The following is a 20,111-nucleotide window of genomic DNA, read 5'->3' on the forward strand; positions in this document are numbered from 1 at the left end:
TTGTTAACTGCCTAAATAATAAACCGTTTATTATTATTATTATTATTATTACACACACACACGCGCACACACACACACACATACACACAGGAGGGCAGAATGGAAGGCTTGTCCTTCTGATGGGAAAGCAAGAACACAACTTATCTATTTCCCGTAACCAACCACACCTACATGAACAACGATTACAGCGTACGTGGAAAGAAACGAACCGCAGGACGGAGCTCGAACCCGGGACCTCGAGTGCACTAACCCTTACACTACTACCACTAATAATAATAATAATAATAATAATAATAATAATAATAATAATAATAATAATAATAATAATAATTATTATTATTATTATTACTATTAATCTTATTACTATTATTATTATTATTATTATTATTATTATTATTATTATGACAAAACAAACCATTGCACCGGTATTTGACGTGTGTTGTAACGCTGATAAAAAAAAAAAAAAAAGAACTCACGACTTGGACACGAGAACAGATAGATGTCCCTCCCACCCTCCGCTTGACCAGGAAAAGTTCAAGATCTGAGTGGCCGCACGTGAGGACGGCGTGTGTTCGGGTGCCGCGTGTAGTGTGGGTCCGCACACGTTGCCGCGTCGCCTGAAGGTCACGACACACCTGCACTGCACACCTGACCTTTCCTTGCGTTCTGATTTTTTTTTTTTTTTGTGGGGGGGGGGGGTTGTGCAAATAAAGCTGTGTCAAGTTATTCGTCCACTAATGTATTTTTTACTTATCACTCAGTTTGATCTAAATATTGTTTGATTTATTGATTTATTTTTTTTATTTTTTCATGTCTTCACTGACGCAAATGGTCTAGTCTGTCTTTTGTATATTTCTTTAAACACACTCTGATCAGTCCACTACATATTAAATTGTATTGTTATCATTATTATTATTATTACTATTATTATTATTATTATTATTGTTATTATCCTCATCATTATTTCTATCATTATCAGCTTCATCATCACCATATTCCAATACCGACGTATGACCGAATTACGAATATAATGTCGCCACACTTAATACTAGTTTAAAGCGATACTCGTTACTGTATTTTTGTCATTATTGCGACAAAACTTGTAAATAAACAAAATAAATATACTTGCATACGTAATTTACTATTTTCATGATCACTGGATATAAACAAAAATCTTACCAGTTCGATAAAACTTATGAATAGATTTTGCAAGTTTCCAAAACTGTGCATTTTCATGGTCACTATATGTTGATCAAAATACACACACACACACACAGAGAGAGAGAGAGAGAGAGAGAGAGAGAGAGAGAGAGAGAGAGAGAGAGAGAGAGAGAGGAGAAAAAAAAATGCTGCTTCCACAACTCGCAACTTTCATGGTCACTCGTATATCAATCAGTTTTATCTAGTTAGCAAAAAAAAAAAAAAAAAAAAAAAAAACTACAAAACGGTACTTAACTACACGCAACTTCCCTGACACATTGAGGTCACTTCTACACTTGAAGAAAATAACCCCCCAGAAATCTAAACACAGCAGGAGGAACATTAATACAAAAAGTCATATCTTGCACTTCCTCTTCCTGCAAAGCGATCTCTCACTTGGTAGAAATCGTCACTAACCTAGGCTAAGATTTCCTGATAAGTGTTGCGAAAAAAAAAAAAAGAGCGACTAATGATGTCATCTCTTTATTCTGATCAATACAGCGAAAAAAAAAATATTACACTATTATCTCTTTCCTTTCATCGATAAAAGTATATATATAAAAAAAGATAACCATGTGGTATTTCTTCTCTGGTCAAGTGACAAAAAGATAAATAAATAAATAAATAAATAAAAATAAAATAAAATAAAATAAACAATACGTTATCGTTATGTATGGACCAACAGGCTGAATATACACACCTACGTTATCTTTCACTTATCTTATCAACTGTACATCATTATTGTCAGTAACCTCGTAGAAATCTTTACATAGCGAAAGAAAGTAATATAAAGTACACATACGCATATTATCCCTTGCTACGCCATTATTAACCGTACTGCATCACTACGACCTACTCTTGCCATCTGAAAATATCGTGTTCAAGTAAACTTTCCCAACAGCTTTTTCCGCTTTTTGCCTTTTAGGAGGAAACTGACTTGGGCGAGAAGGAGATACGCGAGTGGGAACATTATAAAAGAAATTATTGACCTTGGAATACCCTTCTATCTCATCGCTCCTTTGCTGTTGTCTTCGTTGTTTTGTCATTCCACGCGTCGACGTCCCGTACCCTCGTTCCTCATCACATCCCCTGCTGTCCTTAGCGGAAATAAGGCGCTCATAAGGGTTAGTGGTATTCTTGCTCCTGCTGTGGGTTAGCGGTTCGCGGCTCACGAGAGGTAGAGGTGATGGCAGGGCGAGAGCCGGGTGGAGGCAGAGCCAGGTGGGGGGCACTTCATAAGACTGGCGTGGCGCTCCGTCATCATAAGGGACGTGCCAGCCGCCCACCCCGCCAGCTTGCCACGCCTGAGCCACCGTGGTGAACTTGGCTGGGGACTGTAAGAGAGAGAGAGAGAGAGAGAGAGAGAGAGAGAGAGAGAGAGAGAGAGAGAGAGAGAGAGAGAGAGAGAGAGAGAGAGAGAGTAGGAAGCACGCAAAAGGTCTTATCAAGATCTGCAATCGATGAGTTGTGTTGATTATTCATACGTGCCTCGTAACAAAATCCTTCTTTATTACTCCCAAGTCCGTATTCTTAAATGTCTCGGTGTGTTACCTCTGATAGTTGAACATGCAATAGTGTAAATTAATGAGGAAAAATTTTTAAGGGTGTTTTCATTATTCTAGTGCCAGTTTAACAAGGATGTGGAGAGAGAGAGAGAGAGAGAGAGAGAGAGAGAGAGAGAGAGAGAGAGAGAGAGAGAGAGAGAGAGAGAGAGAGTATTCATATCTTTGGCATTCGAAAATAGTCCTGATGAGAGCAAAGCGTTTCAAAATACGGGCCTTTAATTATATCCACGAATAGAACCTCCCAGATGTGTGGAATATTAATTTACCGTCATATATTCACAACCACATTGAATAAATAAACATAAGCTGTTTACATCTGCATCTGAACACCTGTAATGACTGAAAAGGTTTGTGTGTGTGTGTGTGTGTGTTAGTGGGGGGTAATCGAGGGTGGCCTAAGGGGAAGGAACGCTCCCCGCCAGACAGCGTGCGTGTCAAGGCACTGGTAGCGTCACATCTCCCTCCCCAGCGGACCCACACCCTCTCCACACAATATTACTTCCTGGATATATTACACTTGGCTGTGTCCCCATATTCACTACCAGATTACTCTCTCTCTCTCTCTCTCTCTCTCTCTCTCTCTCTCTCTCTCTCTCTCTCTCTCTTTCTCTCTCTCTCTCTCTCTCATAAAACAACATGGACTTCTTGTTATATTCTTAAATAAAACTTGAAAAATGCCTCTCTTTTAACTTAACTTGACTTAAATCCTCCGACACAATAACACAAATACAACACAAAACAACACAACTCTCGTACCGCAAGACGGACGCAGCCAGCAGAGGAGTAAGCCATCACCTGGTGGGTCCTCTGCCATCTCCTGAAGGCGTCACGCAGCGGTCCCTCGCCCAGGCGGAACAAGTGGTCTCGCAGCATGTCACTGGAGGGAAAAGTGGCTCACTGAAGGCACCACAAGTGGGTCATATGGCGCTGCACTGAAGGGAGGAGGGGAGTTGTAAGGAAAAATAAAGGAATGGGAGTGGGATAAATGAGAGGTAAATGACGGGAAGAGGAAGTGTGTGAGGTAAGTCAGTGGGAGGTCAGGAACAGAGGCATGCGCACCATTCATCATTTATTTATCTCGTAAGAGCCTCTCTGTCTCTGACTGCAATTCCGAAATATTGGCTACATAAAGAAAAAAAAAATAAAATAAGAAATGCAGTAGTTCAGGGAGAACATGTGAGGCTAAAGACATGGCCCACACCAGGAAGCACTGTTTGCAAACTCTGCATCCAAAAACCGTTTCGTGCTGCAAACAGACATGAAGCCTATTTAGACGAGCACCTCCCGGCTAAGTTCCTTCCAAATATGATTTATACAACAGTACAACGTACATTTGCCCAGTTTACCTCGCTTCCTAAGCCAAGACTACCTATCTGAGTCACACTCGAAAGTTCAGCAATGGGTCTTAGAAATAGTGTTCCATCGTAATCCCAGCCGGCCCTATGGCCTCGTTGTTGTGGCGCCCCTAGCTAATCAAGCTCCAATTTCCCCGGAGGAGGGGAGGGAAAGGCTGAGAAGCAAGAGAAAAAAAAATGTATGAAAGTGAGGATGAGGGGGAGAGGGGGAGAAAACAAGAGGGGTAGAGTGAGACACGAAGAAAAACCTGTAAGAATGTGAGATGATAAGTGTGTTTCTGTATGTGTGCGTGGGTTACAAGAGGTGGCGTGGGCTTTCTGACTGGCTCACAAGGAAATTGGGGGAAGGGGAAGTTATAAGTGGAGAGAGAGAGAGAGAGAGAGAGAGAGAGAGAGAGAGAGAGAGAGAGAGAGAGAGAGAGAGAGAGAGAGAGAGAGAGAGACGGGGGTCGGGGATAAGGAGGGAAAATGAGAGTGGGCGGAGGACGTGGAGAGAGAGAGAGAGAGAGAGAGAGAGAGAGAGAGAGAGAGAGAGAGAGAGAGAGAGAGAGAGAGAGAGAGAGAGAGAGAGAGAGAGAGAGAGAGAGAGAGAGAGTACGAAGGGGAAAATGAGAGTAGGCGGAGGACGTGGCGGGAGAAGGAATAAAAGAGTGGGTGGAGAGAGAGAGAGAGAGAGAGAGAGAGAGAGAGAGAGAGAGAGAGAGAGAGAGAGAGAGAGAGAGAGAGAGAGAGAGATGGGGGGAGGGGGGTTCGTAGAGTATTTGGCACGTAAGGCGTAACATTTACGTATCTGCACCTCTCACCCACGAAGTCTCCCCCTTTCTCCTCACCCGCCCCCTCGTTACGCCCGCGCTATGTGGGGAGGAATAGGTCTCAGCACATGCAACTCTCCAACCCTTACCATCCTCTCTTCAGTCAACAGGAATCAACATTAAACTTCCTACCCTGGCTATTTTCACATGTATGGTTCGACCTCGCATCCCGAATCCTATAGCTACTAAAACACAACAGCAAGTAAAAAGCAGGATAAAATATACGCTACAAACAGAACGAGAGAGAGAGAGAGAGAGAGAGAGAGAGAGAGAGAGAGAGAGAGAGAGAGAGAGAGAGAGAGAGAGGAGAGAGAGAGAGAGAGAGAGAGAGAGAGAGAGAGAGAGAGAGAGAGAGAGATTACCATTTGTGTACCAGTTTTTCTTTCATTTTTTTTTTATTTGCGTCTGTACTGAACATCTGTAGGAATGCACAAGACAGTCTATCCTGACAGATATCCGCCCTGGATGGCGTCTGTTATCCAGTAACAGATTATCTATAGAAATTGTTATCCTGTATGTGACACCTGACCCGAGGTAGCCTGATGTCCAGTATCTGGCCCAGATTTTTACAATTACAATTAGAAGTACCTGTCATCTGGTGCTCGGTGTGCATAGCAACTGTTCTCTTGTTTCAGGTGGTCAGGACAGTAACTAGCTAGCCCAGACACTGTAACTATTAGGATAGTCCCATATCTCAAAAACTAAAACCATACCTACTTCTTGCATTATATATCCTTGAGCCCTGGTGTACTATACCACCCCATGTCATGACCCAACTTCACTTCCTACTCCTCCCACCACACCCAGCTCTTGGTAACAATCCCTATCCTTGAACTCTGCTGAATGTACTTCATCACCTCCCATACCATAAACAACTTCCCTTTCTCATCCCCACCACGCCTTCAGCTTCTTGGCACCAGCCCTGCTTCTCTACCACTCCAGAGCATGACTGATGTGTGGACTAGTAATGAATCACCTTTTAAGGGTTGAGATGATGCAGTAAAAAGATTAAAGGCCTAACTGTAAGACAACTGCAAAAAAAAAACAATACCACTTTCTGCTAGCTCCAGGGCATAATGGTGATGTGTGGATGGTAACACGTCTCTCTCTCTCTCTATGGGATATAATGATGAGAAAGAAATACAGGTAATGCTGCACCATTATCTATAGGATGGAACAATGCCATAAAAAAAAATAATAATAAATAAATAAATAAATAAATAAATAAAACAAAATAAAGTAAAATAAAAATGAATATATAAATAGACTTGCAAAACTGTAATATAAAGGATAAGGAAGTAAAGATTAGATCAAATTATCCAAAGTAAATAAAAAAAAAAATGCAAGAACAAATATGATGTAAAAAAATAAAAGTAAAAAAAAAAAAAATAAGGAAAATGAATAAATGGAAACAAGTAGTAGAATATATGAAGTGCCGAGCTAAGTTTCAAGTGAACAAGAGAGAGAGAGAGAGAGAGAGAGAGAGAGAGAGAGAGAGAGAGAGAGAGAGAGAGAGAGAGAGAGAGAGAGAGAGAGAGAGAGAGAGAGAGAGAGAGAGAGAGAGAGAGAGAGAGAGAGAGAGAGAGAGAGAGAGAGAGAGAGAGAGAGAGAGAGAGAGAGAGAGAGAGAGAGAGAGAGAGAGAGAGAGAGAGAGAGAGAGAGAGAGAGAGAGAGAGAGAGAGAGAGAGAGAGAGAGAGATGCTGGACTGTATGGAACACTTGGCAAGATATGTGAACAAAAAACATGCAGTAAAAACACAAGTGTGGGGGCAATATGGATCAGTGGGTGGAGGTGCAAGTCATAGGTCACTCGTCAGCACAGTGAAGGACAGGGGTTACCTGGATAGACAAGGTACAGTATGCCGATCTTCTTTAACCACCCACTTGTTTGTTTAATTTTTTTTTTTTTTACTTTTTTTTTTTACAATTTCTTCTACTTGTTTTTTATTTTTCTCTCATTTTTTTAATTTTCTTGCTTCTACTTTTCTATTTTTTAAATTCTTATATGTCCTTCTGTTGATTATTTTACTGATTACTTTATATATTTATTTATTTGCATCACTAATTATATCTATTCAATTCATTAATTAATTTTTTTTATGTGTGTGTGTGTGTGTTTACCAAGCTGAATTTTACTTAATACTGATATAAGGGATTTTAATCAAGCTCGTATTGTTTTGTCTATGTATTAACTTTCTAACCAACTTAATTTCAAAGCCATAAATATTTCTTGCACACACAACCTCTGCATGTGTGTGTGTGTGTGTGTGTGTGTGTGTGTGTGATGGATCAAAGTTCACCTCCACAAGTAAGTATATTAATTAATGATGGAAGTGGAGCAAACATCTTTAAAAAGTGGCACTGCAATCAGGGTGGGTTGGGAAAAATTAGTCAGGTGTCATGGCTCATCAAGGACATCAGGATCAGATCACACTTCCTACAGGAGCTCCCCACGTGGGCCAGTAATGCTTGTGGTGTTTATCAGGTGCCACCAAAAGGTTCTACGTTCTTGGCCACCTGAAGCAACAGATATGAGAGAGAGAGAGAGAGAGAGAGAGAGAGAGAGAGAGAGAGAGAGAGAGAGAGAGAGAGAGAGAGAGAGAGAGAGAGAGAGAGAGAGAGAGAGAGAGAGAGAGAGAGAGAGAGAGAGAGAGAGAGAGAGAGAGAGAGAGAGAGAGAGAGAGAGAGAGAGAGAGAGAGAGAGAGAGAGAGAGAGAGAGAGAGAGAGAGAGAGAGAGAGAGAGAGAGAGAGAGAGAGAGAGAGAGAGAGAGAGAGAGAGAGAGAGAGAGAGAGAGAGAGAGAGAGAGAGAGAGAGAGAGAGAGAGAGAGAGAGAGAGAGAGAGAGAGAGAGAGAGAGAGAGAGAGAGAGAGAGAGAGAGAGAGAGAGAGAGAGAGAGAGAGAGAGAGAGAGAGAGAGAGAGAGAGCACCTAAATCTAATGTGACCTACTTGGTGACAAACTTGGTGCCAAGGCCAGACTGCAGGGCAGCATAGAGGAAGAAGCCATCATCCTTAGTCCTGTGGGGCACAAAAAATAAGCATTTCAGACCAGTATGAAGAATAAGAGTCAACAATCTTTCTTTTATATAAAATTTTGGAGACAAAGAATATATTCACAGCTCCAGTTCTTACATGTTATTGAGTGTATAGAAGTCCACCATCTGCCTGTTCCATCGCATCCTCTTGAGCCATTTCTGCATGTGCTGCCGTCCCAGTACCAGAATGCGGCTTCTTGATTTATTAGCCAATTGCCTGAGCCACCACCTCCTCCAGCTGCCATCCACACCACACCAATACAGTCAGTCTACATAGCTACTGCACTGCATATAACCAATATCCTATCACATTTTGACAATATAGATCTTTTATAGCATGACTTAAATGCAAAAACTTTGCTATAATTCAAAGGGAGAATTCAAACAAATACATTAACTGTTTCAAGCTTAATATTAGATCAGTATATTTCCAACAATCTCAATGGAAGAAGTGCACTGGAGAGGTTAACAGGGAAAGTCTACAAATTAAGCCTTACAGACTTATGTCGAAATTGATCACCCTTCTTGTTGAGGATGTAAGAAGCATTGAGCCCATCCACCACAAGAGAGAAGGGCTTCCTCTCCTCCACATATTCCTTAAAATCCTCCCACTCCTTGGGGCTAGTGGAGCGGAAGATGTCAGACCTCACCAGCACCCGAGGCACAAACTCCTCCTATAAAAAAATAAAGCAAGGGAACTCTGAGGACTCTTGGTTGCCTTGGGTGTTGTTATGCTCCAGTTCTCTTGTAAACATCTTTTTATAACAGAATATCAAAATAACCACCTTAAGAGTTTGGTGAGATGAGTAGATAACGGTCTGCAAACTCAGCAATGGGGAAGAATGTTCTGCCATCTTGCATAAAATTACAGAATATGTCCATCTTTAAAGAAGTGGTGGACTGACTTTTCTTTTTTCTTTTTTTATTTGAGTTGCTACCCCCCACAGCTACTTCTTATCCTATATTTAATTTCCTAAATCTTTGAGTTTCAATGGATTAAAGGCCTGTTCACACTTGTCTATCTTTATCAGACCTGAACACTTGTCTTTACCTGACAGGTGTCCAGAGGCAACCCAGAGGAATCCTCTGTCAGGAATCCTCCACGGTGGTACAAACATCAAACATGTAATGCAACAAGTGTAAAGAAGTTGCACAATGTTTTTCCCGATGGTGCCTTACTTGTCCACCTTACACCCACTCCACAACTCACCTGCAGATTCCTAAACTCTTCTTCATTCACTGCCTTGGTGTCCAGCTGGTGTCTGCAGACTGGACACACCCCTCTGGATAATCACACAGTATTGTCAGGTTAAAATCAACTGTATAAATTAAAATTAACTTGTATATTGGTAATCTGTTCCATTAAGATAAACATTCATTATATTGTTTTTGCTGGCTGACCATCTCAATGACAGTGTAAAAATAATACAAACTCTTACTTACATGTATGTTTAATTTGTTGCGTAAGGTTATTATTTCTTACTATAAAATTAAACATTACGTTAAATGCTGTGATGAAATAGGAGCAAATAACAAGTACTTAACCTTGTTCACACCAATGAATCTAAGCAGGGAAAAACCATCACGTGACTCTTACCTGCTGACCTCAGTACACTACTCACCTGTGTTAGGACTAGCCTCACCTTAGGAAACACAATGGCCTTTACTGAACAGGGACTGCCATGTGCAGACCTACTGGCTTCTTGCAGGTTGCTTTATATTCTTATCTTATGTTCTTAGATTGAATTTTTAAGAGGATATACATTAAGAAATAACAATTTCCAAGGTTAGGATTCCCAATACTATCAAGAGCAACAGTACATGAGAATAATAATTTTTGCCTCATGCCTTTTTATGAAACAATTTTCAAAAGAATTCACAACAAAGCACACACATAATTACTTGAATACACAACAAAGGTCTGCAACACCATTCAAAGCAGCACTAAGTGAGAACAGAAATTTTTTGCTTACCTCTTGTTCATCTTCAAGTAGTGTGCTGACCATCCCAGTCCATCCCTGAAGAGTTGAGTTATTTCTTTCATCACAGCCACACTTGGGTACACCTCATGGCTCTCCAGTTTCTGAAGGAGGGTGAATGCCATTGCTTCCTTGTCTGCCTTGCTCTCCGCTGCCTCGCACTGCTTCACCCATTGCAGAAACACAGAGTCCAGAGGGATCTGAAGTATGGTGGTCATAACATGGCTGTGATGAATGCTTGACAACTATTACCATTATGATCAGTAACATCCATGAGTCTAGTGCAGGACAATAACCTCCTCTGACCTTCTCCACTTAAAGCTGTCAGCTTGCTGTGTATTTCAGGCCACCCAAGTAACCTCACCTGATAATATTCCTTTGTTAATATCACTTCTCAAGAGGGATGTAATCTGCAAGGGGCAGACTTTTAACAATGAAGTGCTGGATGTACGATGTGTACCCTCATCAAAAACTTAGTACTGTATGACGATGTATTTCTTAATGCGATGGCATACAGTAGATAATTTTCTATCCTTGATAAGAGTGTGATGTTAGCGAATATGATATAAGTATGTAAGATATTGAAAGTAAGGTGTAACCATCTAGTAAATCTATACATATAAAGATGCATAGTAACAATTCTGTACATCCCTTTCTTTACTTACTGACCCTGTGCTGTAAACTGCCCTTAATGAATAAATGCATCCCATCAAAATCTCAGTCAACATCAACATTTGACCAACCCACTGTTTACATTCTACAATGGTCTAATCCTCCTAAAAGGGAATGAGGGGAAAAAGTTCAGGTACACCAGCCTGCTTGCCTTCACTGCTGCTGCCATCCCTCATCCAACCAATACAGTTAAATTCATTTTTAGCAGATGACCTTCAGTGCCTGTGACAAAACAGCACCTCATCATAGCACTTATTTGTATGAAATTTCACCCTCACACAGGCTGTCCTTCAACATGTCTCCAAAAGTTCAGTGGGAGTAGCCAATGACAGCAGCTGAATTTTAAGTGGTCACTGTGCTTCCCTATTAATGAGGAAACTTGATCCAACGAGTTGTAATTACATAAAAAAAAAAAAAAAGTCTTAAAAATACCTTCTTAACAAATGACAAAAATAATAAAAGACAACAACAAATGAAGTGATTACAGATACACGTACTTAAGGAGATCACTCTGGTAAAAAAAAGTTAGCTATTTCTACCTGAGTGCAGGATAGTGGTGTGTACCAGAAAACAGAAAACAAGCATCCGTACTACATCCTCTTCACCAGCACAAGGCAATGAGCACACACACAACACACCCTATGAAGGCCACCATTAAGACTAGTTAAAACTAGAAATATATTGCACAAATACTACTGTACTTAAAGATCTTTTAACATTTATTGTATTGCATAAAAACAAACATGAATGCTCAAATAAGCCATAATAACCCATGAAATGGCAGTTTTGTCCTACCTGATTCTGTTCTCTAAGGTCTGCAAGGTACTGCCAGCCCAGCTCATACTCGCCCGTCCTGAAGGCTGCCGTGATGATGGCGCTGTACACTTCCTCCAGTGAAGTAACCATCTTCCTGAACTTAGGCAGGTGGTGCAGGGCCTTGCGCCATTCCTGGGTGGCTGTCAGTCCCAGAATGACATTTCTGGCCAGCCTGACATCAAGTATCTGAAGGAAGGTGTTGATGTCCATTGCAAAGTTACCTTATGCTGTTTTCTTTCAGTAACATGCATTAACTTTTATACATTGTGTCATTCATGGTACATTTTTTCCTGTTTGTTTACCAGTGAACATTTTCTTAGTGAACATTTTCTTCCATGTAAAAAGACAGATATAGCCCAACATCCTAAATGCATCATCAATTATACTAACTAAAGCTCCTGCTTTTAATTAGCTGATGCTGATACATACATGTGTATATAGACATGTACCATAAGTTCCTTTTGATAGATTCCCTTCATGAACACTCCATCCACAAGATCTTCCCCTAAATAGTTCCTTCATGATAAGTTAGATAGATTAAAGTAGGAATTATTCATGGGGCAACTTGAGGAAACTTTAGGTGATATTTTCATGGAGAAATCTTTGTGAGATAGATTTGTAAAGGATGGAATTTACATACAAACACATAAAGATCAAAGTCAACTATACACACCTATACAAAACCAATCAGGTTTCCTATACTCACTTTAACCTGACTCATAAGTTTGTGGTAGAGCTCCAGCACTCGGTCTTCCCCACACTGGTCTATTTGTCTCCCACACAGCTGCAGGTAGCTCCCCAGGGTGGACAGGTTCGGCTCACGTCCCTGCCGCTGAAGGTGCTCCATGTATGAGGTGGCCAGGCTGTAGTTCTCCTGCCTAAGACACCTCTTCATGGTTATTGCATCACAAGTCTTTGCAGATACAGACGAATTCACACGGGACATTAATTCAATTGTCTCCTCCCATTCTTTACTTGACATCTCCTTTTTGTTGATGAATATTTCCTCCAACTGGAATTCTATTTTGGCGCACTCTACAGGACTGACAGCATTGTTGTCAGTCTCGTCATCAACATAATCACTGTCATCATCAATATCATCATCATCATCATCATCATCATCATTAATATCATCATCCTGTACACTGCTCTTCAAGAATTCTCTGTCTTTACCCATTTTTGAATAGTTACAACTCAGTGTCTTGAAGCACTGCCGCTTTGTACTGGCAATGCTGCTATTTTTTTGGTGACCATTAGTAAACATGCTTTCATCTACACCATTCCATATATGTGTCCTGTCTGGTAATCCCACACCGAACAAGTGTCGGAACTGTGTAGAGCTTCTGGGGAGGAGGTTTGTCAGCACCACCTTCCTCCCCCTTGAGAGACACTGCTGCAGGGCCATCTGGGGGGGGGAGACAGACGAGGGTTGTTGCTGCTCTTATTGATTTTGATATCATGCCAAAAAAATCCCAATTATGTCATACTACATGTAAACCAAAAGACAGCATTGAGATAAAGATTATTCACTGATATTATACTACACCAAAAAATATGGTGAAATAAAGATTTTTCATTGATATTATACTGAACCAAAAAAATATGGTGAAATAATTATTTTTCTCAATGTTATACTGAACCAAAAGATATGGTGAAATAAGGATTATTCAAAATCCTTATTATGTACTCTTTTCCAGAAAATTGGAAAAGAGTAATGGGAGGGTTATGTTATGAAAGGACTAGTGAAGAAACAAAGGTGAGGTTTACTAGACAGCACTAAGGCCAGCAATGGTGTATGGACTTGGCCAGTGAAGGTAGGGCATGAGAGGAAAGTAGATGCTGCAGAAATTAAAACCTTATAATGGCTGTGTGGGATAAACAAGTTAGTTAAAAATTAGGAATGAGAGAGTTAGAGACATGACAAGAGTAAAAGATTCATCACAGAAAATACAAACAGGAAGATCAAAAAGAGATAAACTGATGTAAGTATGTATGTATGTATATATTGTAATGAGTAAACTACTGAGCCTGATTTGTACACAAGTGGTAGTTGCTAGATAAATATGTACGTAATGAGTGGATTCATATGGTGGGGGGAGGAGGAATGGGGAAGCAAGGTGATGATCCAGCCTGCTGATACTGGGAAGGCAGACAGCAACTGATCATCTGACTTCTCACTGCTCCTGCCTTCTTTTTTTTTTTCATGTAGGAGGGACACTGGCCAAGAAAAAAAAAAAAAAAGCCCACTGAGATGTCGGTCCCAAATAGGATCCAAGCAGTGGTAAAAAAAAAAAAAAAAAAAAAAAAAAAAAAAATTGAAGGATAAGTGTCTTGAAACCTCCCTCTTGAAGGACCTCAAATCATAGGAAGGTGGAAATACAGAAGAAGGAAGGGAGTTTCAGAGTTTACCAGAGAAGGGGATGAATGATTGGGAATACAGGTTAACTCTTGCATTAGGGAGATGGATTGAATAGGGGTGAGAGAAAGAAGGAAATCTTATGCAGCAAAGTCGTGAGAGGAGAGGAGGCATGCAGTTAGCATGAAAATAGCAGTAGAAGATAGCAAGAGATGCAACATTTCAGCGATGAGAAAGAGGCTGAAGACAGTCAGTTACAGGAGAGTTGATGAGACGAAAAGCTTTTGATTCCACTCTGTCTAAAAGAGCAGTATGAGTGGAACCCCACTAGACATGTGAAGCATATTCCATACATGGACGGATAACGCCCTTGTACAAAGTTAGCAGTTGGGGGGGTGTGAAAAAACTGGCAGAGATGTCTCAAAATGCTTAGCTTCACAGAAGCTGGTTTAGCTAGAGATGAGATGTGAAATTTCCAGTTTAGATTATAAGGATGTTCAGTGTAGAAAAGGAGGCCAGTTGAGTGTTACTGAAGAAGAAGGGATAGTTGTCTGGAAGGTTGTGTTGAGTTGATAGATGGAGGAAGTGAGTTTTTGAGGCATTGAACAATACTAAGTTTGCTCTGCCCCAATCAGAAATTTCAGAGAGATCAGAAGTCAGGCGTTCTGTGGCTTCTGAACTGTTTACTTTCTGAACGGTTGGATGTCTATGAAAAGACATGGAAAAGTGCAGGGTGGTATCATTAGCAAAAGAATGGATAGGGCAAGAAGTTTGGTTTAAAAGATCATTGATGAATAATAGGAAGAGAGTGGGTGACAGGACAGAAACCTGAGGAACACCACTGTTAATAGATTTTGGAGAAGAACAGTGACTGTCTACCACAGCAGTAATAGAACGGTCAGAAAGGAAACTTGATATGAAGTTACAGAGAGAAGGATAGAAGCCATAGTAGGATAGTTTGGAAATCAAAACTTTGTGCCAGACTCTATCAATAGCTTTTGATATGTCCAAGGCAACAGCAAAAGTTTTACCAAAATCTCTAAAAGAGGATGACCAAGACTCAGTAAGGAAAGCCAGAAGATCACCAGTAGAGCGGCCTTAACGGAACCCGTACTGGCGATCAGATAGAAGGTTGTGAAGTGATAGATGTTTAAGAATCTTCCTGTTGAGGATAGATTAAAAATTTTAGATAGGCAGGAAATTAAAGCAGTAAGACAGTAGTTTGAGGGATAAGAACAATCACCCTTTTTAGGAACAGACTGAATGTAGGCAAACTTCCAGCAAGAAGGAAAGGTAGATATTGACAAACAACGCTGAAAGAGTTTGACTAGGCAAGGTGCAAGCACAGAGGCACAGTTTTGGAGAACAATAGGAGGGACCCCATCAGGTCCATAAGCCTTCCGAGGGTTTAGGCCAGTGATGGCATGGAAAACATCATTGTGAAGAATCTTAATAGGTGGCATGAAGTAGTCAGAGAGTGGAGGAGAGGGGGAACAAGCCCTGACTCATCCAAGGTAGAGTTTTCAGCAAAGGTCTGAGGGAAGAGTTCAGCTTTTGAGATAGATATAATAGCAGCGGTGCCATCTGGTTGAAATAAAGGAGGGAAAGAAGACGAAGCAAAGTTATTGGAGATGTTTTTGGGTAGATGCCAGAAGTCACAAGGAGAGTTAGATCTTGAAAGATTGACACTTTCTATTAATGAAGGAGTTTTTGGCTAGTTGGAGAACAGACTCGGCATGGTTTCGGGCAGAAATATAAAGTGCATGAGATTCTGGTGATGGAAGGCTCAAGTACCTTTAGTGGGCCACCTCTCTATCATGTATAGCACGAGAACAGGCTGTGTTTAACCAAGGCTTGGAAGGTTTAGGTTGAGAAAAAGAGTGAGGGATGTACACCTCCATGCCAGACACTACCACCTCTGTTATGCACTCAGCACACAGAGATGGGTCTCTGTCACAGAAGCAGTAGTCATTCCAAGGAAAATCAGTAAAATACCTCCTCAGAGGCAAAATGCCAGAGGCACCTCCGCTTAGGGGGATCCTGAGGAGGGATTGGAGTGATAGGACAAGATACAGATATGAGATTGTGATCGGAAAAGCCTAATGGAGAAGAGAGGGTAACAGCATAAGCAGAAGGATTAGAGGTTAGGAAAAGCTCAAGAATGTTGGGCATATCTCCAAGACAGTCAGGAATACGAGTAGGGTGTTGCACTAATTGCTCTAGGTCATGGAGGATAGCAAAGTTGAAGTCTAGTTCACCAGGATGATCAGTGAAGGGAGAGGAAAGCCAAAGCTGGTGGTGAACACTGAAGTCTCCAAGAATGGAGATCTCTGCAAAAGGGAAGACAGTCAGAATGTGCTCTACTTTGGAAGTTAAGAAGTCAAAGAATATCTTATAGTCAGAGGAGTTACGTGAGAGGTATACAGGACAGATAAATTTAGTCTGAGAGTGACTCTGTATTCATAGCCAGATGGTGGAAAACTCAGAAGATTCAAGAGTGTGGGCATGAGAGCAGGTTAAGTCACTGCGCACGTAAATGCAACATCTAGCTTTGGAATGAAAATGAGGATAGAGAAAATAGGAAGGAACAGAAAAGGGGCCACTGTCAGTTACCTCAGACACCTGTGTTTCAGTGAGGAAAAGAAGATGAGGTTTATTAGAGGAGAGGTGATGTTCTACAGATTGAAAATTAGATCTAAAACTAGAAATGTTGCAGAAATTAATGAAGAAAATGTCGAAGGGGGTGTCAAGACACTTAGGGTCGATACCAGAAGAGCAGTCCGACCTGGGGATATTTGTGGTCCCCTCCCCAGATGAGGATTCTGAGGCTGGTGTAGGAGTTGCCATGATTTTGAATTTTGAATGAAGGGTGTGTGTGTAATTAGGTGCTTGTAGTTTTGTGTGAAGGAAGAAAATTGTCTTTAGAGGGCAGGCTGTGACTGCACCCTTGTGTTGTGAGACACAAAGGGAAACGTTCAGTGAGGTCACATCTGGGTTTAATTATAAGTTCACAGCACCCCCTGATCCAGTGCTTTAGACCTCACTGGGAATAATTATCGTTTTGGCAAGTGCCTACTGCCTCCTCCTGTATGCTTTCACCTGTATGCCTATACTTGCCATATGTATTGGTGCTGATCATCTTTGTGAAATACAGCCAGTGAGCACAAGTGTGTGGCTTTTCTTGCCGCCACTTACCTCCAACATAACAATATGATGGTGAAGAGCAAAAGCAAATGGAGGTGGTTTATCAATTTTAGTGAGCCAATATGAAAAAGGAAAACTGACAACAAAGTAGTTATGAGATTGTACATGCAAGTTAGTGATAAATTTTGGTTGTTGGGTGTTCCCTGATTTCATATTTATATTCTCTTGATAAATTTATTTACATTTTAAAATAATGTGTTATTGATGGGTAAGACATTGAATGTGTGAGCGTCCACAAACCAAGTAATACTATGTAAAGTTAGGTTTGGTCAAAACTAAATTTGCAGCAATAATGACAAATAAAAGGTGACAGGGCTCTTCATTAAGGATAAGAATTAATGTAATAGGTACATAATACTAGTAGGCAGAATCTATGTCATTACTCCTCTCAACTCCTCTCAGCATCCACCCCTCTCCCCTGCAACACACACACACACACACACACACACACACACACGAAAAAAAAAAAAAAAGTGGGGAATATGGAGATACCTTAGCCTCTTCTCACGAGGTTAATACTTACATATCAGATAGAATTAAGGTTGCAGAATATCATGCAATATAATATATCGTTGTTGCGCGCGGCGCAACAACGACGTAACCGTGAAATTTGAGATTTCGTGTTTTTGCCTGCTCCGTGTGGTAGAAGGGTGTAAAAGTCTCGTGGTGATGTCGGCCAAGTCATATTCGACCATCTAAGCACCTGTACTAAGGCTCAAAGTCGAGCGTAGTGCGGAGAAAATTTCTCTGGACTAACATCTCGAAAGCGGTACAACAACGATGCAACCTGCTCCTCCCAGCCTCACGTGCATATGGCCAATCAGCGGTGCGGTTGCAGCCGCCCGGCGCGGGCGAGCCAATCACAGCACCGCTGCCATGTTTACCAGCGCCGTTGCCATGGTGACAACACACTCACCATGTGCTCATCCACTCTGCCCTTTAACACGCCCAAGCACAGACGCACGCTCGGAAAAAAATTCATAAAAAATTTATTTATGTACCAATCTTCATGAAACTTTCACCTAATACTATGTGTAATAGGCTCTAACACATTATTAACAAATGAAAACAATATCGGGAAAAAAAATTATTACCTACGGTATACGCGTTAATTAACGCGTAAGTCATCCACCCAAAATCGTCACCTATCACTTCGAAACCTACATCCCCAAACAGAACTACCCAAGACCTTTCAAATGATGTATAATACTTACTTATTTAAGGGTATCCTATTGTGCGCAATCAGTGTTTAACTTTGAGCGCGTTTTTCTCGAAACTTCCATTTCTCGGTTACGTCGTTGTTGCACCGCGCGCCTGATATATCAACTTCCAGAAACTTGTTAAAGCAAAAATAAAGCAAGGTAAAAGTTTAATGAATTGATGCATCCCCCTTCATAACATCCTCCCCTTCTGAGTGCTTGAGAGTCACTGCTGGCCGCCTGGCTGGGTGCTGGAGCTGTGTGGGGCAGGGTGAAGTTAGCTGTTATGGGAATCAAAATATTTAATTATTTGAAGTTCTCGCTAAGCTAACCTAACCTAACCCCAACCTTTGTTTTAGTTTCTTTCTTCATAATTAAGCAAGAACTTCAAATAACTAAGTATTCTGATTCCCATAACAGCTACCTCCGCCCTGCCCCACATAGCTCTGGCAGCCTGCTAGGTGGCGAACAGTGACTCTCAAGCACTCAGAAGGGGAGGGTGTCATGTGATGTGTCAGTTCATTAACCTTTTACCATGATTTTTTTTTTTCTTTAACAAGTTTCTGGAAGTTGATTTATATTGCATGATATTCTACAATCTTAATTCTATTTGATATGTAAGTATTAACCTCAAGAGAAAGGCTAAGGTTATCTCTATATTATTAAAAAAAAGCAACAAGCTGAAACTAGTTAATCGAAGGAATGACATAGGCAAACCTACCTACTTACATCATGATTTATGGAAACAAAAGGAAGAATTAAACAAAAACTCAACATAACCACTGGACAATATTCACAAGCAGTCATGTTTATTCACTGGGCATTTACTGATATCCCTAGAATAAAAAGGCATACAATGATGAACACCTTGAAATACCTACCTACCAATATCACATTGACAAAACTAAGGGAAGTAACCACACAAAAAGTCCACATCATCACTGGCCAATTTAAAGTCAAATGATCTACAAAGCATTCACCAATACCCTTGAACAATGACAGCGTGCAATGACCAGGGCCTTGAAGAGCACACCCTGCCTCAAAAACACACAAAATTCCCTCTGCAGTAACCAAGACCCTGCCCTTCCTTTCTCAGCCTTTGCCAGCCCATGACCAAGGTGAACATGTGAAAACTGCTAGTCTACCACATTACTAGTACACCATTTTGGCAGCGAGGTTCCGAAAGGGGGCAAAAAAAAAAAAAAAAAAAACAAGCCACACCCTTTGCCACCCAGCCACTTCTCCCTCTCATGTCCCTTCAGAGCAAAAAATCAAGGGAGTAAGAAATAATTATCTCACATATTTCTTCCAAGCAACTTCAAACCCATCAAATTTTCAGAACGCAGAATCATCACAGTACCAGTGGTGTTTCTAGTTTCTTTATTCACGTGGTTGTCCGTCTCTCGTCAAGGGTAAACACTAAAACACAAATACCGGTGCCCGATCAGGTGTTGGTTTGTTTACATCCCGCCAACTACATGTCCACGTGGTCCGGTTCGCGCCGCCCTGATTCGGTTCTTAGGTTCTTCGGTTCTTTCTATTTTTTTTGCTTCCTACATTCGGATTTCTCTCTTTCTATCGATCAGGTTTTGTTTGTCTTGATTCGCTTTTGTTTAGTTTCACTCGATTTTCGGCATTCCTTTTTTTTTCGATGCTCGCTCTCTCTCTCTCTCTCTCTCTCTCTCTCTCTCTCTCTCTCTCTCTCTCTCTCTCTCTCTCTCTCTCTCTCTCTCTCTCTCTCTCTCTTCTTCTTCTTCTTCTTCTTCTTCTTCTTCTTCTTCTTCTTCTTCTTCTTCTCCTTCTTTCTTCTTCTTCTTCTTCTTCTTCTTCTTCTTCTTCTTCTTCTTCTTCTTCTTCTTCTTCTTCTTCTTTTCTTTTCTTTTTTCAAAGGAAAGCGTGTAATCAAAATAGTATAATT

At 40.9% G+C, this 20,111-nt stretch overlaps 1 protein-coding gene across 4 annotated transcripts; it reads right to left on the reverse strand.

Moving 5' to 3' along the window:
* Positions 1 to 1,667: 1,667 nt before the first annotated feature.
* On the reverse strand, positions 1,668 to 19,719 carry LOC135110225 (mitochondrial ribonuclease P catalytic subunit-like). Of its 4 annotated transcripts, none has more exons than XM_064022309.1 (10): positions 19,628 to 19,719; positions 12,141 to 12,839; positions 11,414 to 11,620; positions 9,941 to 10,146; positions 9,178 to 9,250; positions 8,465 to 8,641; positions 8,065 to 8,205; positions 7,882 to 7,950; positions 3,522 to 3,642; positions 1,668 to 2,534 (listed from the first exon to the last, which is right to left on the reverse strand). In XM_064022309.1, exons 2-7 carry the CDS (start codon positions 12,837 to 12,839, stop codon positions 8,173 to 8,175), a joined length of 1,395 nt encoding a protein of 464 aa, XP_063878379.1. In that variant the 5' UTR covers positions 19,628 to 19,719; the 3' UTR covers positions 1,668 to 2,534; positions 3,522 to 3,642; positions 7,882 to 7,950; positions 8,065 to 8,172. The 4 variants fall into 4 exon arrangements, with proteins under 4 accessions (XP_063878379.1, XP_063878377.1, XP_063878380.1 ...); XM_064022307.1 differs by having other exon boundaries at positions 19,554 to 19,711; XM_064022310.1 differs by having other exon boundaries at positions 3,522 to 3,697; positions 19,554 to 19,711.
* Positions 19,720 to 20,111: the final 392 nt, after the last annotated feature.

Source organism: Scylla paramamosain, chromosome 20, assembly GCF_035594125.1.
Source record: "Scylla paramamosain isolate STU-SP2022 chromosome 20, ASM3559412v1, whole genome shotgun sequence".
Classification (NCBI taxonomy): Eukaryota; Metazoa; Arthropoda; class Malacostraca; order Decapoda; family Portunidae; genus Scylla; species Scylla paramamosain.

What these genes read in the sequence shown, in the direction of transcription:
- LOC135110225 (XM_064022309.1), bottom strand. Translation starts at nt 12,839, where the DNA reads ATGGCCCTGCAGCAGTGTCTCTCAAGGGGGAGGAAGGTGGTGCTGACA. An exon ending in ACCTTAGAGAACAGAATCAG is followed by an intron (nt 10,147 to 11,413) that starts GTAGGACAAAAC and finishes ACCATACTTCAG; the next exon opens with ATCCCTCTGGACTCTGTGTT. An exon ending in AAGAGTTTAGGAATCTGCAG is followed by an intron (nt 8,642 to 9,177) that starts GTGAGTTGTGGA and finishes ATTTTTTTATAG; the next exon opens with GAGGAGTTTGTGCCTCGGGT.